At 35.4% G+C, this 26,882-nt stretch overlaps 2 protein-coding genes and 1 long non-coding RNA gene across 5 annotated transcripts; 1 reads left to right on the top strand and 2 right to left on the bottom strand.

The window, feature by feature from the left end:
- Positions 1-466: 466 nt before the first annotated feature.
- Positions 467-13,601, top strand: LOC128176986 (endoplasmic reticulum membrane sensor NFE2L1-like). 3 transcript variants are annotated; one of them, XM_052843507.1, is made up of 9 exons: positions 467-776; positions 7,638-7,769; positions 8,205-8,304; positions 8,615-8,772; positions 8,887-9,105; positions 9,452-9,728; positions 10,304-10,513; positions 10,671-10,759; positions 10,922-13,601. In XM_052843507.1, the coding sequence occupies exons 1-9, from the start codon at positions 726-728 to the stop codon at positions 11,744-11,746; spliced, it is 2,061 nt and encodes a 686-aa protein (XP_052699467.1). In that variant the 5' UTR covers positions 467-725; the 3' UTR covers positions 11,747-13,601. The 3 variants fall into 3 exon arrangements, with proteins under 3 accessions (XP_052699467.1, XP_052699460.1, XP_052699454.1); XM_052843500.1 differs by lacking the exon at positions 467-776 and adding an exon at positions 1,077-1,999 and having other exon boundaries at positions 10,674-10,759; XM_052843494.1 differs by lacking the exon at positions 467-776 and adding an exon at positions 1,078-1,999.
- Positions 3,174-3,665, bottom strand: LOC128177006 (uncharacterized). The gene is made up of 2 exons (XR_008242806.1): positions 3,457-3,665; positions 3,174-3,239 (listed from the first exon to the last, which is right to left on the bottom strand). It is a non-coding gene; the product is annotated as an uncharacterized LOC128177006 (long non-coding RNA).
- A 1,363-nt stretch (positions 13,602-14,964) lies between the features above and the next one.
- On the bottom strand, positions 14,965-25,528 carry LOC128190951 (gamma-interferon-inducible lysosomal thiol reductase-like). The gene is made up of 7 exons (XM_052863193.1): positions 25,370-25,528; positions 24,621-24,797; positions 24,392-24,469; positions 22,143-22,244; positions 21,636-21,782; positions 15,725-15,793; positions 14,965-15,153 (listed from the first exon to the last, which is right to left on the bottom strand). The coding sequence occupies exons 1-7, from the start codon at positions 25,487-25,489 to the stop codon at positions 15,088-15,090; spliced, it is 759 nt and encodes a 252-aa protein (XP_052719153.1). The 5' UTR covers positions 25,490-25,528; the 3' UTR covers positions 14,965-15,087.
- Between the last annotated feature and the right edge of the window lie 1,354 nt (positions 25,529-26,882).

The following is a 26,882-nucleotide window of genomic DNA, read 5'->3' on the forward strand; positions in this document are numbered from 1 at the left end:
ATAACTCTCAAAGTGACATATAACTGCCCATTAAAGTTATTATATATTGTCTCTGCATCTATTTTACTTTAACTCTCTTATAACATTTGTATACTTTCATTTCAAAACTAGGTATATGTTTTATACATCTATATTTTCCACATTTCCGGAAAAGCTCGGCTTTCCTTAACTGATGATAAATATAAAGTATTCCAACAAATTAAAAACCTATATCAGTTCTCAATCTAAATACTGGTTAAATGAAATCATAAAATTTATTACGTTAATGCATAATCCTTTATTTTAAAAACATAGATCAATCTGACTCATCCTTTCTTTTTCTGAAAATAAATAACAACATGTGTACAAATGAAGGTATGAAATATGTAGACTGTAAAATATAAAGCCCCTGTGCGGTCCTTTTTACCTACAGAGTCACATGGGAAGTTCTCAGCCAATCACGCGAATAGCTCACATAGCAGGTTAAATACATTAGCACATTTCAATACACACACACCATGGCATAACGTTGATAATGTGCGGGATGGACGAGTAGAGCGATCAGATCCAATGTTTTCATGGAGAACATGTTTCAGTTAAGGTTTTATTCATATGGATTAAAATTCAAGTTTTGATAAGTTGTGGATATTTTAATTTTCACCTGGATTAAGGAATTACAGACTTCATTCTAAGCGAGTGCTCTGAAAGACGGCTATAGGGCACCTGTTGTAATCAAGCCGTTCAAGATGATGGAAACACAGTCTGTCAGACTTCACGGGAATAACCCGGTGAATGGGGTTAGTATACCATACTTAGATTTTATTAATTCATCCACTGTTAGTACTGAAAATTAATTGGAAGCTCTCCAAGACTAGGTTGTCAAAACTGGAGGTATTGAGAATTTGGGTTGTTTTTTTTTTCGATGTGTCGTGTTGAAATTATATTGGTTCGATTTAAGGTTTATGTGAGGATGCTGCGATCTTTAAAATATACTTGGGCATCTGTTAACACTTGCAGACACCTTGTCAACATATATTTGGTCAGTTTATTTTGCACTTTTGTGACCCGGATGTGACCTTCGTATAGTATTTCGTGCACATGCGTACAGCAACAATTCTGACGTCACATTCAATTTTGCACGATCAGAGTTGTTTCGATAGATGATGTCCGCTTCCTGTCAAAGGAATATTCTAGTCATTACATCATAACGAAGAACAGTTTTCTCAACATTAAACCAAAGAACTTGATGCCGTTCAGCCCAGAATTCAAGATGATTTGACTCTGAAATGCCGCTTCACGTCGTTGCACGTGCGGTAAGGAAAAAACATGGTTGCCATATATTGACAATGTGCTTTGTTTACTTATGATCGAAGACAAAAGTAGTAGAAGTCTCGATTTAAAAATAACAACTGATTCACTTTCCTTGTGGAGACATTAAAGGGGAAGAATAAAATATTAGTCACGTTTTGTAGTGAAAGGTTTATACGAAATGCTTCTGAAGCAGTACTTCACAGATGGGCTTGTGCAGATTGCCATTGTTCTGAGTTTGTTACGAATTGATCTCAACAGTTACTTGAACACTAACTATGTAAACTACCCAGAGGTGCAAGAGCTGATTCTTGGACAGACGGCAGTGTACACACAAACTAATTTTCACAGAAATAGTTTCGAAAACTATTATTCAGGACATGAGCATTTAAAAAGTATAGAGAGTGAGGCATCAATTATCCTTCAAGATCTCCGTTCATTAAGTCGTTTCGCAAGACATCAAGTCACAAGACAGCAGAGGATAGCGACGTTTCTTGTTGGCTTATCCAACGGAGGTGGACGTATTTTGACAAATTCACAACCGCAGGATACGCAACCTGTGAACAATGACAACGTAAATGAATCTCCGACAACAGAACAGTCGTCCGGAACGGCACAAGAAGAGGAAAATGCGGAACCCCAAGAGCAAGAGGAAGTCATTCTTTGTCAAGTCGATGCTGACTGCTCTTCAGCAGTAGATCCATCTTTTGAGGTGAACAAAAAGAGAGAAAAAATGCATCAGCTATGGGTGTCATTGCTTTGCTGAGTTGTCTTCCTCTTATTGATTGTTTTTTTTTCTGCTGGCAATTAGTTAATTGTAGTGGCAAAACAGGTGCGGTAGCCTCAATGATTCTTATTGTGTTTTGCAAGTGCTTAGCAATGTTTAATTTTGTAGGGCAATGAGCATTACAAAGAATGAAAATACTTGAATTAGAATTGGAAAATTAATGTACAGTCTGAATGCAGTACTTAATATCACCTTCAACTCGATATGTCGCCTCTTTTCTGTATAGTAGTAATGGTTTTTTTAGTTTGAGATTTGTTTCATTTGTCAAAAATTCAGTTCACGGTTGATGGATATGAACCTGATAAATTAAAAATTGAAAAAATAAAAATAAATTAAAAAACAGAACATGATTAAATAAAAAGTTTTAGAAGTTTTGTACCTCTCTCCCAAATGGGATATAATACCCTGTTAAGGAACTTAAGCTGCAAAAAATGGAAAAATTTTATTGAATAGTTGTCACAAGAATAATTAAATGTACATTAAAAATACAACAACTTTTGAGAGGCAAGTTTTGCTGCAAACCTATAAATTAAGAGATTGATTCCCCAGAAGCTTTGAATCCACCAACATGACAAGGGATCATCTCAATCTGTTGGGTTACAGAAAAAACTTGTTTACCTAAAGTTGTAACATTTTGTTTATTTTAATGCAGATTTACAATATTATTTAGTAAAATTAAAATTTTTAAAAATTAAAACCATTAATTTTTGCACTGTAATTTAATTTCCTGTTTATGAGTAATATAGCCCATTTCGACGATTGGTCACAACCTGATTAAAGTTGATTAAATTGACAATTGCCATTACCTTCAGAGAGGGAATTTCAAAAATCATGAGTTGTTACAACATGGTCATTGATGTAATATAATAAGAAGAGGAAGCAGTTTCTGTGATCTATTATTGATAAGATTGTAATACAGGTATTTATGTAGTCCTCCTGGTATCTATGAACCGTAGTAGATTAACATTAAGAAGTTCTAAATCATCAAAGTTGATTTCAAGTTCTGAATTTTGAACTCATTATGAAGCGTGGTTTTGACTGTATTCTGCCTGGTGCAGGCAGATAGCTAACCTTGCACAACGCACAACGCAAACAAAAGTCACACGGGTTTCATAGTTTATTTTGTGTGGAAAACGTTGCCGTCGTGAATAATATTGGTAAAAAACTACAACAAATAGAAATAACAAATTACTAAATAGGAAAATATAGAACCTTACTTCATACATAGAAAAAATATGTAAATTACTTTAAAGACCATAATGGCGTGCCATACTTTTGAGAATGTTTTATCTGCATAATAAAATTTCCATCTGTAACTATACTTCAAAAATACAATTAAATACTGACAGATTTAAGCAATAACTTCAATAAAAAAGACTTACTTAGTGGCTCGAGGCACGCATCTAACAAGATTGAAGCCGATAGACAAAGTGAGACCGGACTGGTCAGTAAGGCTGACAGGAAGTGAGTGATTGACCAGATATACGTTGTAGTTAACTTGTACCAAAAAGGATTACCGGATATACTAAACTCAGAGTGGTTAACTTGTACAAAAATATTTCTGAAGAATTTAAATTTTAAACTATAGACAGCACAGACTGCATGTGTCAGAGTTGGCTGCTTGAAAAATTGCTTTTATTAATATGGCATTTGATCTATATTTTTATATATTTGGATTGTGGTTTTTATGTCTTTAAACATTAGTTTGAGTTAAATGTAAAGAAAACTTGTGTACATTATTTTGTAAATTATGCATTATTTGTAAATTCTTTTTGAGTATACATTTAAAGCTAAACTTTAAAGTTTTTGTCACATTTTAGGGGAAAAAAATTTCAGCAAACATTTCGGATTTCGACATCAATGGCCTGTTTACTCGTACCTAAAAAGTTTTCTACTTTAAGGAAATTTTAAAGGCAGATTCAATTTAATTTTTGTCTCGGCTTTCTCAAGGATATGTCTCCAAAATTTCCCCACTTGCATACTTGATTTCAGGCCTTCGTCAAGGAAGCATTATAATTCAATGGACCATTAATCTTTTGTGTCTTATGCCTCAGCCTTGTGGGGGTTTCCCTGTCGAGTAGGTAAACTCTCTGTATGGTCAGTGAGGACACTGAGCTTCACCTACTCCTGGTGTGATGATGTGGTCGGATTGTTTTCTTGTTTAGCAATGTCTTAATCCCACAGTACTCCCTGTGCTGTCCCGGATTTTGACCGACCTTATGCCTTTAGCCCTCGTTAATGGTGACAAATGTCGGTACAGATTGTAATGCTGTGACCTCGTGTAATTTTTCGGTCAGTTGCCTTGATATGAAAGCTGTCATTTAATTATGCCAGGTACAAAGAACATAACTATAATTATTCTGTTATAAGCTTTAAGGATTCACATTGTAAAATTATGGTCCTCCTAAAGGAAAAAAATTCTCATTTAATTTTTTTTTTTTTTTTTTTTTTTTTTTTACAAATTTGCTTCTTTTTCCATGTAATGCTTTGGAATTGACAAGAATCACATTTGAGTGTTATTAATTTCTTCATTATATTTGGCTGTTAGCCAACAGGTAAACAAAAGCTGATGTCATTAGATCCCTGAATTCTTGTCTTTTGCCACGGTTCATTTTGTGGATATTGGATGTGATTGAAAAATGAATTGGTCACTGAAAAGATGACAAAACTATTTCTTTCATATAGTCGCTGGGATGACGTTGAAACCATTCCATTGGCATTAGCTTTAATGATTTTCGACTTTGATTTTTATGACATCAACAATATCTATAATGCTTGGAAAAAAATGTCAGTGAACTTCACAATATTTCGGGGGTGCAATCCAAAACTTCTTTCCTCTTTTGGCAATGCTTCCTAATATAAATAAAATGATACAATTATTTAAAGACAACATAATTCAAATTTTTGCATTTCATATCTAATAAAATATATTGAGTGTAAATACAGTTTTGACACTTCATAATGTTTAAGTAATGTTATATGTTTGAGGTTTTTTGAATTATTATCAAATGACAACATATGTTTTGTTATACATGAAAAAACTTGATTTAAACATTTTCAGAGATCAACTGTCAAACACACCGACAAGGTGTAAAAATCAGCTGATCCACAGTTTGTAAAACGGTGTAAATTCTGGCAGTTTTACATGGCGGTGAATTATTTTGGTCTTCGGGTGGCAATAGTTGAAAGCAACATTCCTTATGAAACCCGTGGAATTGATATCGAGTGCGTAAAATCACCTAAGGCTTTCCTTGTAGATTCTAGCATCTAGCTTTTATTATTTTATTCAACTTTGTATACAATATTGAATTATTAATTTATTACAAAAGTTAAGAGCGCATGATAATTGATACCAAATGACAGGAGTGCGATTTATGAAATCGAGTGAAGAAGGGAATCTATCGTAGTTAAAGACTAAAACTGACAACCAATATCCATTCGGTTTTGACACAGATTGATCTTTTTGCAGGGTTAGGTCTACAGTGAGACATGTAGCAGGTTTTGAATCTCAAGGTTTCAAGGAGATTCAGATACGGATGTCACAAAATGTCATGATTGTATAATGAGTAGAGCTTGAATAAAAGAACCACACCTAGTGACTGTGTCAGGTGACTCAGTGAAAACCTCAGAACCTGTTCATTGTTGTACTGCACAAAGACTCGTTAGCTGCAACCTGCTCAGTTCTTTACTAGGTAGATCACTGAATGCCTCGTAGGTGTTCAGTGAATTTTGTTTGACACATATCTTTACATCTCTATGTAAGTCATGTATTTGAAGACTGTTGTGTTTAAGAATCTCTTGAATATTCCTCTTTTAATTGTCATCATTGATCCGTATGAAAACCATGTCCTGGGGTTATTTGGCCTGTTTATTCTGTTTAGATTGATGTTGGTTGATGATGAATTATTTGTGCTGTACATTAATTTATATGATCATCAACTCAGGCCATGGTAAATGGCTACATGTATTATGTATAACATTTCCCAGCTGCTGTTTGTCTGGGACATTGTCGGCCTTTGAATTGGGAGTTGTCCCATTCTGAACAGCCATTCCAAGTACTTGATGATTGTACACAGGTTCGATCCTGTTCTAATGCACAATATTTAACATGCATGTATAAATAAAACGAAAGAGTATTATGCAGAGAGCGGCAAGCCTTTAAATATTTGATTGGTATTTGTTTTGTACATTGAGTTGTGTGATTGTTCTGTTCAGTACTGGATATGTAGCTATCCATGGGTTCAGTGGGGTTTTGTTTAAGACAGAGGTTTTATAGGTCAGTGTGTGTTGCCAAGCTTTGGAATTCTTCATTTTTCAGGCTGTATGAAAGAGGCGCTCTCGTGGGCTGTGTTGTATTACATACTGGTTTGACTGGCTTGATCACTCAAGCGTAACCGATTTACCTGTGTTCCCTACACTGAACAATTCCACCTCTACACAAAGATCGCCTCTAATACACTACAATAATTACGCACAGATTTTTTTTCAATTCACAGTTTAATCTTAAGGTTGGTGCCGCAGGGTGTTTGAAGGAGAAAATTGACATACATTAGATAGCTGTTTGTTGGCTTAGTTTGATGGATGGGATGGGATATTGTGAATAATATTCCCCATTGTGATCGGCTCTAGACCCATAATGATGGGTGTTTGTTAGCATCAAGAAAACCTGGCTTCAAGTTTTAGACATTAATTGATTATAGTGTGCTTTTTTAAGAACAGATCATGTTTCGATGCAACAGATTTCAAACTGAAGACAACCTAGGTCAAGATTTTGCATTGATTATCCAACTGGCTTTGAATATTGAATGAAATCGACGTAGATCAAAGCTATGACTAATAAGAAAAACCCAAGATCCTAGACTCAGGATTTGGGTGATAAAGCAATCGGGTCAGACTATGCAGAGATTTTATCTGATTTTTTCAGTCGTTACGTAATTCTTGAAATGCGGGTAACCTGACACCATAGGAACAGTTCAGTGTGTGAGGTGATACACGAGATCTCTTTTAATTGGCCACTGTACATTGCTTTAGATATAATTATGTACAGGTTTTTTGTCAGATATGTGCACTCAAACCACCCCACAAATTACACTGACGCTTTTAAAATCACACAAACTAGAATTTGATAAAACTGTAGTTCAAGTACTGATGTCAAGAGTAAAAGTACTGATGTTGTTAATACAATACTTATGTTATTAGTACCAGTGCTTATGATCTTATAGTACAGGGACTGATGTTAAGAGAATAATTACTGATGTTAATAGTACAAGAAGGGATGTTGATATAGTACAAAGTACTGATGTTGATGATAGGAAGTATTGATGTTGATAGTACAACTTAACAAGTACTGATGTTGATAGTACAAGTACTGATGTTGATATTACAACTTAACAAGTACTGATGTTGATAGTACAAGTACTGATGTTGATAGTACAAGTACTGATGTTGATAGTACAACTTAACAAGTACTGATGTTGATAGTACAAGTACTGATGTTGATAGTACAAGTACTGATGTTGATAGTACAACTTAACAAGTACTGATGTTGTGTGCTCTGTTGTAGGACCTAGACCTGATAGACGTACTATGGAGGCAAGACATAGATCTGGGGGTAGGGAAGGAGATGTTCGACGTGAATCTCCGGAGAGAACTCGAACGAGAGAGAGAAATCGAACTGCAGAAAGAAAGGCAAAAAGTAAGTCAATTTTTAAAGTTTTGTTGAATTGGGTTATTTGGTTGGGAAATTGATTAAGGTGGCTCACTACATCTTGATATAGTCCTAAAAATTGGCAGAATATTACCCTATTATGATAGAAAACGTGATGCACAAGAAGTTTGATGTCACATAAGTAATAATTATGCATTAAAGGATTTTAAAAAATTAAATTGGTAAATATGAACCAAAGACCCAGATTGATTCAAACTCATGGTCTGCAGTTCAAAAGACAAATACTTGAACCACTGAGCTATGATGATATGTAACCAAAATAGGTATTGCAAACAATAGAACAAAACATTCAAATTGTTATCTTGTGAAGTAGTTTCTTAAAAGTGTAAGTCTTAATGTAGTGAGGTACCTTAAGTTTTATGACAAGATCATTTTCTGTACAAATATTTTTATTTTACACAGCAAAAAGACAGAGAACTTTTACAAGCCAAGCTTGAGGAGCAGCGTCGACGCCACGAGCAACAATGGATGGCGGAGAACTTCATGAGGGACGGAGAGACAGGTAGATGTTTGTGTGTACCTGTATATGTGTGTACCTGTACATCTATATATGTACCTGTACATCTATGTGTATGTGTATATCTACTTGTGTTCCTGTACATCTGTGTATGTACCTGTACATACGGGTATGTGTGTGTACCTTTACATCTATTAGATGTTTGTTCCTGCACATCTGTTTGTACCTGTCCATCTATTAGGTGTTTGTTCCTGTATAATTGTTAGATTTTGACACTGACCTTGGTCTTCATCTGAGGTCTGAATCTAATTTGGATATTTTGCAATGTATTCATCATTAACTTTTCTACCCACAGGTGAATGGGTGCCTATGAATGGAAGAAGGGCCCCCTCCCAACCCCTGGCTTCTCCTCCTGCAGTCCCCCAGAACATGTCTCCACAAGTGCCCAATGTGGCTCCCCCCAATGTCACCAATATGGGTCAACAGAGTATGAACCAGACCAGCCAGTTTCAGGTATGGTTAACTTGTGATGAAGTTCTGGTAAACCAGGCATTCTTATTTTACTTGTGTTTTAAACTCTATACACACGACTGTGTTGTAATGTTTTACCATCGCTTGTATCTTCAGAATTACCAGTCCTATGAAACTGGGATGCCCATGATGAACAGCTCCATGCCGCAGCATCTGAGTGTGCTGGAGAACGACTATCACATTCCGACCTCCAACCAGAGTTATCCGCCCCAGCTGGCCTCACCTTCCCATCAGCCCATCACGTCCCCGCTCCATCACATGTCCCCAGAACAGAGTCACCTTCAGAACTACACGTACAATCAAACGCAGCAGCAGGTACTGATTGCACGGCTCTTATCAAGTTTGAATTGCTTTCATATCATGTTGTTAGGAGATATTTTTGATCGTGGTGGGAAAATCTGTAACTTTGGCATTCTTGTCCTTTACAAGTGTATTGACACAATGATTACAGCACACTTGAAAACTGATTTATTTTAGTAATATGTGTATCCAAAACTGCATTCTCAATTTCTCATAGACAGATAAATTATATAATCCACACATACATTATAAACACTGAGGGCACTTGATAGGTGAATAAACCAAAAGATTAATCTGTTGTAGGGCTAGCAGTTGCATACTGCAAGGGTTGATGATGTGCTAATTTTTGCTTTGTTTACAGAGTCAGGGTAACTACCACCCCCAGGAAAGGATGCCCCAGCCCCGGTATGCCACCCAGGAGAACCGGGGCTACGGCGGCAACACTTCCCTGGAGGAGACCTGGATGGACCTGGTCAACATCCTGGAGCTCCCCAGCAACGACAGTGCCGGCATGGTCAATAACATGAACGGCCCCGGGCGCATGATGACCCCCCAGAATCACTCCAACGCCCTGATCCAGAACGTTACCATGCCCACCCCCATCAACAACACTGTCAACACTAACAGCTTTGAGCCTCGTAAGCACCCTCATTTATCAAATACGGTGTCCTGATGACACAGTCAAAGAACATTTATCAAAGATTCATTTGATCATGTTTCTGATAATATAAAGTTCATGTAATCTTTGGTGTCAATCAGTCATAGATAAGTCCATGTCTTAATTCATAAACTCAAGTCCTGAAAAAGTAGTCATCAATAAACAATTCAAAATAAGTTTTATCAGACATAAGTAATCAAGGTCTTAAAAACCAACACACACTGAAAGAATATTTCTCAAAAATGCATATTATCATGTCTCCTACAATGTAAAGTTAATCTAATCAATAGTGTCTGAGTTCTTCCAAAAGAAGCACTCTCATTTAATAAACTAGTAATGGTGTGCTGATGATTAAACACAGTAAGAAATATTTATCAAAGAAGCATAATACAGTGTTTTGATAACACAAACTTACTGAACACACTCTTAAAAGAATACAAGAGATAACGATGTACCAATATATCTTATAAACTTATTGTGATCAAGTGTATCAAAATGATCGACAGTAACACAGTGATTTGTTTTATGTTTGATGATGGGATGGTTGATTTACAGAAACGAGGAGTAACTTCACCTCTGCACCACCCAGTGAGGGCTGCTCCTCCCCACTAGAGTGGAACCCAACCAGCATGTTGTTTAACGGAAGCAGTACTGGCCCGGAGCCCAGCGGAGGGAACCTCACCACCCAGGTGGATGACATTCTATCCAACATCATCGACGAGGGCCTTGATGACCTCAATATCACCGAAATGGCCTTAGAAGATGGTAAGCAAGACTTATCTTCATTCTAAAATATTGTAACAAATTTCTCCAATGGTTCAAAGAATATTAAATAGGTAAATAATTGTGGAAATAAATGTAAAGTTGAAATCTGTTTGTTGATTAAAATTAGAATTACAAAATGAATTTGTCTTTTTTTTAGCAGGTTTAGGCTCCATGCAGATGCTTGATGATGCCAGCAGCGAGTCTGGAATTTCCATGGGTGGGAGCTCGGGAGGTTCTCCCTCACAGGTAAGGACATGACCCACACCAGACACACCCACCCTCATCAGACACAGACGCCCACCCCTACCAACCACCATAACTAGTGCCACTGAATACACATACATGTGCAGTATTGATGTAATTTTCTTGTGGAATGTGTGAACTATAACATTGTAAATCTGTTTTCAGGATCACTTTAGCGAGGGAGCCATGTCCCCGTATGATGGTATGGAGGGTGGAGCCCGTGGGGGCGGTGACTTTGGTGATGGCACCCCCGACTTTGGGAAAAGGCCCAGGAAATACAATTTCAATGGTGGATTTAACTACAATGAAAATGGAGCCGAATCTTCTCAGTCCAACTATTCCTCGTCTTCTAACGACACCGATTTCCAATACCGTCCATCCAGCACTAATCATATCAGACACAACCACTCCTACCCACTGCAGCCCGGGCAGGAGCCCAGAGAGTTCAAGAAATACTCCATCACGGACAAACCCAAACAAAAGGGGCCGCACTGCAGGGACAAGAAGAGGCTGGAGGATCTCAAGGTGCCCCTGTCCATGGATCAGATCGTGGAATCCCCCGTGGAGGAGTTTAACGAGATCTTGACCCACCACAAGCTCTCCGAGTCACAGCTCCAGCTGATCCGAGACATCAGGCGACGCGGCAAGAACAAGGTGGCAGCCCAGAACTGCAGGAAACGCAAAATGGACGTAATTGTTACACTGGAAGACGAAATGACTCAGCTGAAAGAATCCCGCGAAAAACTGATGGCTGAGAGACAGATGATCGACAAACAGACACGGGACATGAAAGATAAGTACAGCGCCCTCTACAGAGAAATCTTCCTGTCTCTTCGCGACGAACACGGACGTCCATACGACCCCGCTCAGTTCTCTCTACAACAGTCCAGTGACGGAAACGTGTTCCTTGTGCCTAAAAATGTTACGTCGGAAGAACAGCTGGAAATGAACAAGAAGATCAAGGAGGAGCGGGACAAGGACTCTCACTGAGGACCAGCTTACAGTCCCAGAAATCCACTTTGTGCACCCAAACTGTTGCTAAGATACTTTGCATTTTTCCCCTTGTTTTGGGAAATTAAGAATCTTGTTCTAGTATAAAGATCTGTGATCAAATTTAAGTGCTTGAAAACCTATACTCAGGAAAACTTGCAGTTTTCTTACAAAAACAAAAAAAAATTGTCATAATTTATGAAAGTTTTGTATTTATGATTAGGATTGACCCCATTCCCCTACAGTTTGGCTTGGCAAGTGTTGTCAGGGTATTAGGTTTGTGTGCTAGTTACTGAAATAAGTCCCGGTGGTGAACGACCAAAGATAGGGGTAGAAAAGCTGGAAGTAGATAAGACACTCATTAAAATGTATATGCTGAAAGCTATACAAATTTTGTCATAAAGCATCAAATGGAATGTTTCTAAGCTGGAGAATTATGTGGTTTGTTAACCTTAAAATTTGATAGGATTTAGTTATATTAATTAGGCGTGCGTTGATGGCAAGAGTTCAATTTATTTTATCTGTACTTCAACTCCCTATAAGTACACAGTTGAAAAAACGGGGGTCAGGGGTTAAGTGGTAAGGACATTAATTATTCAGCTGTGGATTGATTCTTTGTTCTTCCCCTACTTGTCCATTGTCCTCATTGATTGTCGGAGACAAGGAAACAATAATCCTTTGTACAGCTGATGATATAAAAGATGAACTCAATAAAGAGTAATTAGATATGAAAGATTAAAACTCAGTTTTGCGTAATTGGAGCCTGGCATGTCTTATCATTTTAAGAATCATTTATTGTTTTGAACTGTTTTTTTGGCATCAGAATGTTTATAACTGCCATTAATAATATTTTGTTATCTATATATTTACATCTGTCCTGTGTTACATTTATTATTCTTTTAAGGAGTTTTCAATTTGCAATATGAATAGTAACGAGGATTGGAGTAGCCTGATAAAGTGAAAAAATGTTAGATTGGTATCAAATATTAGTACGAAATATTAAGGATTGGCTCGTGTTTCCATACTGAATGCCAAGTTCGAATCTACGGGAAATGTGATCACATTGCACGTTGAAATGTTACATGTTATTTAAAAACTTGGCTCTATTTGGAGTACAAAATGTATTCATTTTGATTCCTGTTAATATATTCATTTTTGTGTTTTGACTTTCCCTCATGTTTGTTTCTGTATGCATATCACTTGGAACCCCCATCCCCCCTTCATCCCATAACAAAGCATAGTTTGTAAAACGGGCTTAATTTTGTACATTTGTTTCATTGCATGTACATAATGTGTACATACTGTAAGTTTTTGTTATTATATATTTGGTTCTTGCTTCGTATACTATTGATGTTACTGATACACTACCCTCTTTGGTCTTTGAGTTACGAGTAAAGCAGAGAATATATCTCAATCTAAATAGAGGTCATTTTTATCAACAAAAGTGCTGCCTTATCGACTTACAACTTTTTATTTGGGTAAAGTTCAGTGCTTTCATAGACACTGCACACTTTGTTTCATAGAAATAATGGTATTTATTCTGAATTGTAGCAATTGTGAAAATTTTTGCCTCTCCTTTTCTTTGTTTCATGTTTTTCAATATTACGACATCATTTTAATCATTGAACCATGCAGGAAATGCTTTCAAATCTGAAATAATTTACCATTGAAAGTTCTTGTTGGTGATTGTTATTGAAGACTATTACAAACTGAATGCTTTTGACATTTGACGGATTATTTCCTAGCATTCTGTTGTTTATTTTGTTTCTGCGTGATTGTTGAAATATTGATATCGTCTCACAAGTTATGGTTGTGTATAGGCGTATTCATATGAATAAAATATATTTTCTGTAAAGCTGGTTTTCTCTGATTGTCATGTTGTATCGCGTTCCCCATTAAATGCAGCATTATGGGTGCTTATTTTGAATGGACTACCCTTGCATGTCAATGTGCAGTGACACCACTACAAATATTCCATGAGACCATGTAATACTACATTGATACCCACGCGAGCATCACCAGTAGTGAATCACCAGACTAAGTAGCATTATGTGTTATGGAGATAGCACCTAGGAAACATTATCGGGCATTGCCTTCAAGTGAAACTAACCTACACACAGATCCAAGGGATGGTCAGTGAAATAGTAAATGGTATAGTTCACCAGATACATGGCATATAAGACGGAAAAAAAAACTCCGACATGCAAATGCAATGTGTGCTTTATCTAAACAGATAAATATCCCAGTGTAAGAAATTAATAATTTTGTCTGTTTTGCACACCATTTGATGGAAAATTTTCTTCGTTGCATTAAAACACATTTAAAGTATTTTTAAAAGATATGTAGTCACCAAATTTCCTAGACACGCTAGAGAAACAATGGAATGGCCTCGCCGTCACCAAAATTCTAAACCCCTTTGTTTATTTTGAGGTCTCTAACTCGGATTTGAGGCTGAGTATTGAGATGATGAAAGTTTGTTACACAGTGGGATCACAGGTCCATAGGCTTGAGTTATACATGTGGTGCACCGGAACTGTGACCACAACTCAGAGGCAGGCTAGCCAGAAATTCCAAAGGCAGAGGGAAGCTAAGATTCATGGTGCAGTACCATTGAAAGAAAAAGAAACCTGCTCGGCTCTTTAGTTCATACAGGGCCGCGTTTTAAAAAAGAACCTACGATAAATTTGTAAATGCTAAATATTCATTAGCTATCAAATGCTTACTACCAGTTAAAAACACTTCGATGAATGTTCGTTTGATATATTCATTGGTTTTGTATATAAATTTTATACGTGGTGGATAATTCAGTTAGACTGAAAATTAATAACGACTTTGTCGTACGTTATTTCATAAAAGTAGAAGACGGTGCTTGGTTAGATCGATTGTTCAACAGAGGGGGCGGTTGACAGAGCGAGCCCTCCATCACATTACTGTTATAGGGTAGGGGACTGTGGCAACTAGGGACTCACTAACGCTTGTAGTTGAATACCATTCTGGTCAAGCAAGTGCAGGAAACCTTGGACGGTAGCTGGCAAAAAGAGCAACGGTGCATGCAGGACGTTCAGAAGACCAAGAAAGAAATGTAATGTGTGATTGTAACTATTGTAGTTTTACAGACTACATATTTACAGCATTCATTAACATGCTCTCTGTATTCTTTATAGCATTTGTGTATAATTATTTTTGTACCACGCTTAGTAGTTTTCAAAAGGTAAAGCTAGAAATTATATTTTACTTTTATAAACTTGTCACCATCATCTCAACTGAGACACAAATACATGTAGCACCATTAGATGGAAGAGATTTTTATCAAATAATTGTCTCCGCTTTTTCACAACTGTTCATAATTTTCTCCTTGAGTGATGAAGGCCTGTCTTTTTGTTGCAGGCAGCAGGTTTTGAGGATCCCTGAAAATAAAAATTGACAACTCGCAAATTAGCATCGACAGAATACCATCAATGTAAAAATATCCAGGTATACTCATGGATGGGTTTAATGTAATGTATACTAATCTAAATCCTTCACCTGATACGTAGGTTATAAATCTAAGTCCTCAATTACGTGATTCTTACAGACAGGTGGAAATGAATTATCATGCAATTCAAAACCAAGATTTCCATGTAGAATATACAGGGGGTATAGAATCTACCTGTTTTTTTTTAAAATAACAACAACACCTGGATGGATTTGCTTATTAAATCAACTGGAAAATAGCTTTGTTCAGTTATGTCACCTTGTCAGGTGCAACATAAAAAATATTATACACATACATGTACATCAAAGTGACACAAACAATCAAACAGTGGTTGACCAAATCATATCTATCTAGCCTCACACACGAATGAGCTGTGTCGCCATTCCCGAATTGATTAGAGGAAATACTAGCGTATATACTTAGTAAACAAACTGGTTGTTTGCTTTTCATATGGTGGGGTTAAGGTTAGGGTTAAAAATTGTAATTAACAAGACACCCCTCACCTTGTAAGTATTACAGATCAGTGCCGTTAAATCACCCTCAGCTTTCTTCTGAATATCCTCCGTGTGTACCTTACAAAGAAAAAGAAAAAATAACAGAATAAAGATTGAAACCAATTTACGTCCAGTATCACAGCAAAAACTAGAGCAGAGCTCGTGGCAAAGCCACGAGTAGGTCTTCCGTTGTTGCTGCGAGTTGAAAATATATCTGATGTGGTGTCAAACGATTATAATTACTAAACTTTCAGTTCTGTTTTTGTAATAAAAACGTGTTGTGATTGAAAGCCTGCATATAAAACGTGTATTGAAAAAGAAAATGTTTTAGTTTATGTAATCGTAACAAACATTATTTAAAGAATGAAATATTTAATGGCGAGTTAAATTTTCAGAGGGTAGCAAGCATTGTTGTAAACAGTATGCACTCATGGGTCATGTCAGGAATTGTGGTTTTATTTTTTAAACCGAACCCGTTTACAAAACACGTAACCTTTTCTCTAAGATAACTTCTTTATTTAAATATTTCTAAATTTTTGAAAACAATGTACAATTTAGAATTGTTGCGTGCTGACAAAATTTACAGACCCTGAAACGTACTACTACACCAAAAAAGCGTGCGACTTACGTGCAAGAAACGTTTCGTGTTAACCGTTTCGTGTGAATCGTGAAGCGTTTCGTGTAAACCGTTTAGCGTTTCGGACAAAGCGTGCAGAGTTTCGGACAAAGCGTGTAAATCGTTTCGAGCAAAGCGTGCGAGAACCATGTGAAACGTTCATCAGATTTCATTCGGAACTCTCTGACAATTTGTTTCAAAATGGCGCCTGTGTTTTACATTACATGTACTTTAAACTGTTTGTAATTGGCAAAACTCTTTTGTAGGTATTTTCATGGGAAAAAAAAATCTAGAGGAAATGATATACTTATCTTTTTACAAAATTGAATTTGTTTTTAACAAACAAAAGAAATGTATATGTATTAAAAGACGACTAGTTACAGAGTACATGTATATATAACGTTTTTATACGATGTTTCAGTACTGGTCCAGTCGTTTTACCGGTAACGAATATTTGCCAGTATCGAATAATTTTTAGAAAAATTACTAGTGGAAGACGAAGTTGGGGTTTTAAAAAATCCTAGCTAGGTAATTATAAAACAGAAATAAATATTCTATCAGTGCGTGAAGTTGTTTGCCATTTGCACGATTATTTACCGAATTGTTTACAAATTAAAAATGTGACCCAGATATGAGCTGCCGGAAGTTCATAGCAGAACAAACGAAAGTGTGAAAACAATTAAGCCTAACTATGAAAATAAGTTTGTTATTGATCCCTATTTAGTGGATAATTAGTAAATATAATTCATTTTAAAAGATAATGCATCATTTCAAATAATAATGGAGCTTTGAATGAAATTACGACTTCAAATAGAACCACGTGTAGTTTTCCTAGTTTCGGTTCATTGCGACAGAAGTATTATTTTGCTGCATATATTGATAGATATACGGGAAAAACAAAGGAAAATGGCAACTACTTATCATCAATTACTATTATAAAGTGTTTTTATGAAAATTCAATATTATAAAGTAACGGAAATGAAAACTGTTGAAGTCCAGTTTTAATTTGACGGGAAAACGGTATGATAAAAATAACGATCATATTATTTGTTTAAATGACATATTCCCACAATTGTTTTTCCTTCTTCATTTATAAGTCCATTAACAAGTACCTCTAGTATATTTTTGAAATTAATTCGCCTCAAAATATTCGGTCAGAAGTGATAAAGGGCGCTTAATTCGATACTGGGAAACGAATTCTCAAAACTAGGAAAATGGAGGGGGTGTTGAAATTACTTCCTTTATATTTTCGGAAGTTTGATACTACAGTTTAGAAGGACAAAGAAACGCGATTTAAACATAAAATAAAAACATTTGGAATTCCGATAATAATAGTTGCATGCACGACGAAACCACATACTGATTCGTTACCGGTAAAATGACTGTGCAATATTAAAATTCGCTATACATAAACAATATTAAATACAATTTGCAAAACATGATTTCTGTTGGAACAAGCCTTAATCAACTTTAACTTACACGAGCATGTTTTGATAAGCATGTGGTTTTTTTATTATTTATTTACATCGACATTCGGCTTTGTACAATCGGCACACATAACCTCGGACATCGGGTGAGACCTGCACCTGGCTGAACCTGTCAATCAAACTCTGTGTATTTGTTTTCATTGGATGGTCAAGCGTCTCTTTTTTGTCAATAGCCAATGGAAAAATTAATGACTTCAATGTAATCGGAATCAGTATTTGATGAAGCACACAATTTAAATGATAGAAAATTTATTAATTTTTTGAACAAAATTAAATGTAAACATAGAAAGAAAACATACTGATCATTTCTATGAATTGCAGGAAGTACTAGTAAGTTCTTTGGAATCCCGATTATAGATATTTTTACAAGTAATTATTTTAATTATTTAAACCACTGTTAACGGAAAACAAGAGGTCTTAAAAGTAATTAACGCACAGGGATTTGCCTACAATGTACACAGTCATGCAATTAATTATTATGGGAATCTTTACGTAAGGTACTTAATTCAAATAGATCATGATAATCTATACACTGTACGCCGTTATACATGTACATGTAAGGAGCGCCGGTAATATATACGAAGATTGAGTCAAAAAATTAAATCATTTTTATTTCTTGTTCTTTTCAATACAATGTTAAATTACTTTGAAAAAAAAAATCCGAAATAGTAATTACAACTTTCTTTTTTGTTTAATCATTTGAATTTTTTCTGAGGTGCATGGATATGTACAGAACATATTTATTTACGCGAATGATACGACATAGGAAAAAAATTAACGATTGTTTGTATAACATTGTTTCTAACGAATGTGACTAATTTAATTTTAAATATTTTTCAAAATTATCAATGTAAGTAATATCAGATTTATTTACTGTTTGTATTTTTACATCGTATTCTCTGAAACCAATAAAAATACTAATGTTAGAAGAAAAATAAAATCCCGCCGAATACTGAAAACCCGATTTCAGTTTGTAATCATACGGATTTTATTTTTGGTATTGACTATTGAGTTACGGTAACATTTTTTATGGATGATTTTTTTTATTTATTATTTTATGTAGTAAAAGCACCATTCCAATTGTTACTCAATTAACATAACAATTGATGACCCGGGGCTATATATGTTCTGAGCTGTGTGCACTGAAGCGACACAAGATTCTCAGTCGCACGTGGCGGTTGAATTAACACAGACTGACCGAATAAACAAACGGGTGGGAAAGTGAAACAAAATGTTACACATAAGAAAAAGCCACCAAAAATGATTTTCGACATATCTTGATATCGTTTCGCCAATCAAAAAAAAAAAAAAATACAGCTCGAGCTCCTGTCAGCGGGGCGGGAGGAGGGGGCAGCAATGAGTTCGCTTCCACAATGAAACGAACATGTAGAAAAACTACAGAAGTGATTAATATGTGAACGATAGAATCTAATCTAAAGTGTTTAAAACTCATGTGAATATTCTTTTAAATAATCATCGGATGCCTCAACTCAGGACATTCTTTTATCGTGCTAGCACCTACCGCAAACATGTACCATGGAACTTTGATTATAATTTGATTTGATTTTTAAACTACCTTGTACGCTATCGTATACATCAATGCTTAATCAACTGTACAAGTAAAATAAATTCTTTTTACCTTAAACCAATATAATAGTTGAAAACATAATAAAATATAGTTGTGTCCGTGCAAAATATGAAACATGAACGCGTGATAAGGTACATATAGAAGATCACGAACCGACCGCGGATCACTTGTCTACTCGCGCCGGATCTCCTCAGCCATGTGCGATGGATGATCATCATTTACATGTTTAATATTTAGGGGTTGTTGTTGTTGATTTAAAGCATTATTTGTACAGTTTATGAAATATTTTACATAAACAAACCAACCATTAATTTATGTCTGACGGTGTTTCCGATTTGGAGTAATATCGTTCATTTATATTCATTTACACTCAAATTTAATTAAATAAATACAAAATGGACAAACTTTGATAACATAAAATTAAAACAGTTCTTGTATTTACGGCTATATTAACTCAAACACGTTCATATGCATGGAAGTGTGCGTCTCGGTGTGCGAATCTTGTGTATTAAATAACCGCTATGTAGTGCAGCCGTGGCTGAGATCCTCGGCCGTGGGCGAACGATAGATTACGTAAAAGTACGACGCACAAACCCGCACAGCTCAGAACCCAGGAAGCTTTGAAAAAATTGCAGTATAATGACCTTACTCTATCAAATAGAAGTTATTTATTTTAAACTTAAAAACCCACAATTGATCTATGTCTATTATTGCTTTAGATTGAAAATGACATTCCTTTATTAATTAACTGAACGATTTCTTAATTGACACCCAATCGTTTAATCCATAAAAAATGTGTAATCAAAACTAAAACAAGATTTGAGTTTGCGGGTAAATAAACTCATATATGAGAGACGCAACTCTCGTGTATTAGATAACCGCTGACCGCTAGGTAGTCCGGCCGCGACCATGGTGACCGATTTTCTCGGCCGCGGGCGAGGGAGAGCTTACGTAATGGTACACACACACAGCTCTGATTCAAGGTTAATTTTAAATGCATGGAGTTAATAACTAAAATGTAATGCATAGATTTTTTTTTCATTCCATATTTTGTGGTTTACTAGAAAAGAAAAACAATGATTTGTTTCCCAAATTCCGTTTCTAAGGATTGTGCATTATAAGAACTTAACAACAATGACTTAAACTCCTAAAATAAAGCACGTATTCTAAAAAAAAAATTCTTATGAATTAATGCCGTTTGTATAAACCAGCATACTTTCTGCAGTAACTTTATGCCAGTTGTACGCGCAAAGACTTTCGTTAACCTGTCAAATGAAAACAGGTACATGTTAACATGTAAAGCTTTTTACACTCATACTACACAAATCTCATACAAAATAACATTGTAACGACCTTTATGAGATCCCAACAAACAACTTTTCCAGCGACAGTCATATCAAAATCCTAACCGTTTTTGAGTTATTAAGCAAACATTTTTAGGGGCCAATGGCCCTTGATTTAAGGGGCCAGCCCTTTTTTATTGGTGTCAAATGAAAGCCCTTAATATTTTGCACAACTTTTATTCTACATGTCTTAACAAAATGTTTTTCGTTTTAAAGATATAAAGGAAAACATGTCTTAATTTTTGCACTTTTTTGAATCCTGTTTTTTGACCCCCTACCTTTTCCTAAATAAAAAACATAATCTAAAAACAAAAACCGATGTGCACAACTACAATGTCTCTGTTATTCAAATTCGTTGGATTCCTATTCCCTGCTATCATAGTCTCGGAGCCTTTGTCTGGAAACAAAAGGCCCTAAAAAAATTTAAAAGGGGAATAACTCTTTAACGGAAAGGGAATTCTACATTTTAGGAATTGCTTAAGATAGCGTTTTGTAAAGTACATTAGCCCTGAAAATTTGAGCAAAAACCGTTCAGAAATGAGCAAGATATGAAGCCTCAAAGTTCGCGTCTAGGAAACAAAAAAAAAAAAGAAAAATAAGAAAAATCTTAATTTTTTTCCCGCACAATAATAGAAAGGTCTTCCGTTGGAAACGGAAGACCTTAAATAGAGCTGCTAAGACTTACACGTCTCAGAAATTGTACATTAAAATCTTTTTTGTAAAACGAGTACTTTTAAATTTTGCGAAAAATTTATCTTTAAATCTTAATTTCCAAAGATTAGTAATAAAGATAAAAATTCAATAGCCAAACTTAATGTCAATATAGCTTTCCAAACAACAAAAAGAGAGATAACTCAATAATTGTTCCAAAAATGCCGATTTTTACCCCATTGAGAGTGACCCAGGGAACATATTCATGGGGTGGGTTGAGGGCTTCTGTTTTAAGCGCCATCTGGTGTTCCAGGCTGTTGCCAAGGGAACTGGTGGAGCAGTCCATGATTGGCTGAAGGTCTATTCCTTGTTGTTTGGCACACTGTGGATAAAAAAAGACAATGTCATAATCACGTAACTATTAGCTTTATCAGCAATCTATTGATATATTTTAACATTGTTGGGGAATAATTTGTTGTATATTTATAATCTTACCTTCTTTTAACATTGTTGGGGGATAATTTGTTGTATGTTTATAATCTTACCTTCTTTTAACATTGTTGGGGATAATTTGTTGTATGTTTATAATCTTACCTTCTTTTAACATTGTTGGGAATAATTTGTTGTATGTTTATAATCTTACCTTCTTTTAACATTGTTGGGAATAATTTGTTGTATGTTTATAATCTTACCTTCTTCTAACATTGTTGGGGGGTAATTTGTTGTATGTTAATTATCTAACCTTTTTGGCTGAGAATTGGGGTGTTCCAAATTGATCGTGTTCTATACAGCTGATAAAAGGAAAATATACAGAGATGTTCTTCAACAAGTGAATAGCACACGTCTGCAATAAGAAACATCGAATTATCAACTCGTCTCCAAAATACTCGATCAAAGCATCACAATTTCTTAGGTACCCATTGAATCGTTCTGTCTTTATTGGAACTTAGTTTAACTCTTTGTAGTTTTAACTTACATTCAATCACCTATTAAGATGTAACAACGCCATCATGTTTCTAAAATTTCTAAACTGCTTTCTCTGTATAATTGTTCTCTCTGACCGGACACAATAACCTGTATCTTGTTCCTTGTGTGTCCCTACCAATTACAAAGAACTTTCACACAGATCTACAACCTATCTCTAGACTATCTATTGCTCTAAACTCGGAGAAACTTTGTTATCTCTATTTTAACAATTAATATTGTCATCTCTTCAGCTATCCGACAAAATCATTGCCATTCTTTGTAATAAATGATCTGTATTGTATCTTAGTCTCATTTATACAATTGGTCCCAAATTGTTGTTCATTATTGTGTGTAGTAACCATTCTCTTGACGAGCAGATGCCACTCTTAATCTCTACCGATAACCCGTGCATCGATTACTTCATCAAGCTGCTTCACAAATGTATCTTACTATATCACTAGAAGGGGAATCATCAATTATTATTGTACAGATATTCCTTTTATAAATGACATTTTTATCGAATGCAAACGATTCGTTATTTCATTTCTATCACAGACGTATTATCTTTATCGATGCCCACTGCATCATTGATATACATGTGTGCTTTAATTCACTTCATGATAGCTCCATCCTTATTATCTATACAGTCATGATCTTTCTTAACGACGATTGTACCATCTCTGAAAGGTTCACCACCATTCTCTGTCACTAGCTACTAACTCTTGGTTAGAGCTTACGCATCTTTACACGACACGGTGGATTCATCAATATCATTTAAACGTTTTAATAAAACCACGGAATTTATCATTACCAGAAGATTATCCTAATACAAGACTTTCGTTTAGTTTTTGATCACTTGAACAATAATTACTAACGTTTCTTTATGTTTTATATGCAATAATGCGAATTTCTGACTTCTTCCAAGCCATTTTACTTAAGCGACCCATGTATTTCTTTAAAGGGGCATGATCACGTTTTTGGTTAAATTCTTTTTTTCTGTTTTTATTATTTACAATGCTTTAGGAATGCATTTCCAATTACCAAATAAAAGTGGAGAGTCAGTAGTGAAGTTATAAGCAAGATACAGGGCTCACAATTCTTTGTCATGTAAACAAGGCTCGTGCCCTGTTTTTGTTTACATTAGTTCAATATACCGGTAAAATTTCTTTTCCAAGCTGATCTTTCAATCTTCTTATTCATTTTAAGCATAAAGAAACAGATCTTAACGTTTACCACATTCATTTTCGGTCTAAAACTGTAGTATTCACTTAAACGTTCAAAATGTAAACAAAAGCGTTGTTTACATAGCAAGGAATTGTAAGCTCTGTAACTCGCTTATATCTCAACGAATGACACTTAAATTTTGGTTGCCTATTAAAAATGCCTTACTGAAGCATTGTAAACATTAAAATCGGGAAAATAACTTTTTACAAAAATTGTGACCATGCCCCTTTAAGATTTTGGTCAAATTCAATTTTACTTTTTTTATTATTTAGAAATGCTTTAGGAATGTATTTCTAATGATCAAAGGAAAATTGAGAGTCAGGCGTAGAGTTTTGAGCCAGATCTAAGGCTCACAATTCTCTGTCATGTAAACAAGGCTCGTGCCCTGTTTTTGTTTACGTAGGTTCATTATACCAGTAAAAATTCTTTTTCAAGCTGATTTGTCGTTATTTTTTTTTTCACTTTAAGCATAAAAAAACAGTTCCTAACGTTTAACACAATCATTGCGGGTCTAAAACTGGAATTTTCACTTTAACATTCAAAATGTAAACAAAAGCTTTGTTTACATAGCAAAGAATTGCAAGCTCTGTAACTCGCTTATAACTCAACGGATGATACTCAAATTTTAGTTGCCTATCAAAAATGCCTTACTGAAGCATTGTAAACATTAAAATCGGAAACATAATTTTTGACTAAAATCGTGACCATGCCCCTTTTACTGCACGAAGATTTTTAGTTCATTCTCTTCAGTACGTGTCTCTCCAAATCTTTTCTGACCTTCCCTAGTTTCCAATAATTTACCTCAATCAGGTTCCCCACACATTCATCTTCCCCATGCTGACACGTGAAATTCCACCTTCCAGATGCATCCTTCTTTTCCTATAAAAAAAAAACTCACAATGATAATGAACAATTAGAAGTTTACAAATAACTACTAAGTATTCATAACATTCTGGAACCAGAATATTAGTATTGAAGTTTTCATTTTTTATCTGCATGGCTATCTGATAGTTTGTGTGCACGTAATCACCCAGGCATTTCCATACGGCACCAGTGTAAGATCCATGATGTCTTTCAACGTAGTTAAGGTCTTGGTCAGCTGGGTGCGGAAAAAGTCCCTACAGCCCGGGCACATTGATTCATAGTACAGAGCAAACCGCACTTTGTCAGCATTGGGTTCATAAAACCGGTGACACTGTTCAGTTACCTGTTTGAACGAAAAGTTGTTTAAACATTATACACGCACATGCACGGAATATAGACGTGTCTGTACGATTGGAGGGTTTATTTTGATTTCAGACGTGTAATCTAGTTCACTGTATAATTGATACAGTCGGTTTTTCAATGCATTAACTGCAGTTGCCCTGGAGGTATGTTCCCCGATGCGTAGAATCGTTCTGGCATAAACATCTTTCTTCAGTTCCGTTAGAACTTTACCAACTTAACTATATGTTTCACCATAGAAGGTCTATAATCACGTTTTATCCATTGCCTTTCCGTGGAAAAGGGGGAAAGGATATCAACCAAATCTTTCTATGCATCAAAAAGTCAAGTTTGGTTTGTTTGTGTTTTTGTAATACTTAAAAAATGTATGAGAGCCTCAGTTTAGCGATAGATCATGTATATACAACATAAATATCAACTAGATCACTAACATATACGGGTCAACAGAGGTATTAACTCAGAAATTTCCAGTTCATACGAATGAGTAACAAATACATTTTTTGGTGACTTTTTTAACTAATAGTTTTGCTGGCAAGAACAAAAAGAGTACCCTACCTGACAGTGTCTCGCAACCTTCTCTGAACCACACCAAAACTCCGGTGGTACATCACATTTGTTTCCCAAGGACTTAGCAACAGCTACCACCATGAAAAATACCACCAGCTTAACCATCATGTGAAAAAGCAAAGTATGTATATGTATGAGTAGTTTTGTATTTTGATCCCGATTTCATTAAGATTACATTATGATTGGATTCATTCCGTCCCACTTGGCCTTTTTTTAAGAATCAAACATCAATTTTAGTGCTTCTCAGAAAACTTGATCATGCACAAATCAAGTTCAGACTCATTATCTCTATTGGCATTTTAAAATATGCTGTTTATATCTTATATTTATACCTGAAAACGCGTCAGTATAATTATGCTATTTATTTCTTATACTACTATTTACGTTTGAGAATGTCAGTGGTTAAAATCATAAAACTAATATTTGGTGGGTTAGAAAAAGATCGATGTGAATTTATATATAAATAAGGTATTTATCATACATGTAGGTTCAACATGGAGCATTACTTATTTATATTCATTTACAGATACCGACGCTGATGGAAATGTGAGCAGAGATAGTGCGTCGTTAGGTAGTTCTTGAAACCGCCTTACGTCGTCGCAATCAAAATTTCAAACTTTTAAATCCTTCCTCCCTCCTTCCACGTTCACGTTGACAACTTTAAGGTTTGTACACCCCGAACATAAATAGCAAAGGGAACCTTGACAGATCGGATAGACAATGAGATCTTGGTCAGATATTGCTGAGAGGGAAACAAATGACGTGACCCAAACCTGAAAAAAGAACAACTTGAAACTGAATGGAAATGCTCTAGCACAAAACAAGAGTTGACAGCAGCCAAAGATGAAACGGAGGTACTAGAGATGAAATGTGTTGGAGGAGAGCACACACTCACGCAGAAAGGTTAGACCACCTGCTGAACAAATGGAGCTTGGCCCACACTTTATCAAGGGGCAATTGGTTATTGATATTTACGAAGTAAAATTACAAGAACGCCCCAAACATTCAAAGAAAACCAATTTCAAAAGAATGCTGTGCCAAAAAGACTTTAAAATTAATTTAAGTTTAATTTAGAAAGTTTCTCCAACAAAACTTACTTAAATCTCGTCTAACTTGATTTTCTGTAAAGAAAGGAAATTCGAATTGGTCCAAGACACACTTGGCGGAAATAATGGATAACAACAAAGAAAATTGAAAATAAACGGAATATATTTAGCTCTAAGTATGTGTTCTCCACAACGTTATTCTTATATTGAGTCCGATTTGTGTGGTTTTACAAATCATTTGAAGAACAATGATATTGTCTGCGATATATTAAACAGTGGATTTTTTTTTTTTTGGCAAATCTGTTTAACAAATGTTGCGAGAAAGAACAATTCGCAGAAACAAAATACAATTGTCAGCTCTTCATATCCACGATCCATAAGGTGGGGAGAACATATGCGACAACTGTGCGACATTTGCTTGTACAAGACTACGAGACAACAACTTGTAATATATC

Source organism: Crassostrea angulata, chromosome 1 (genome assembly GCF_025612915.1).
Source record: "Crassostrea angulata isolate pt1a10 chromosome 1, ASM2561291v2, whole genome shotgun sequence".
Lineage (NCBI taxonomy): Eukaryota > Metazoa > Mollusca > Bivalvia > Ostreida > Ostreidae > Magallana > Magallana angulata.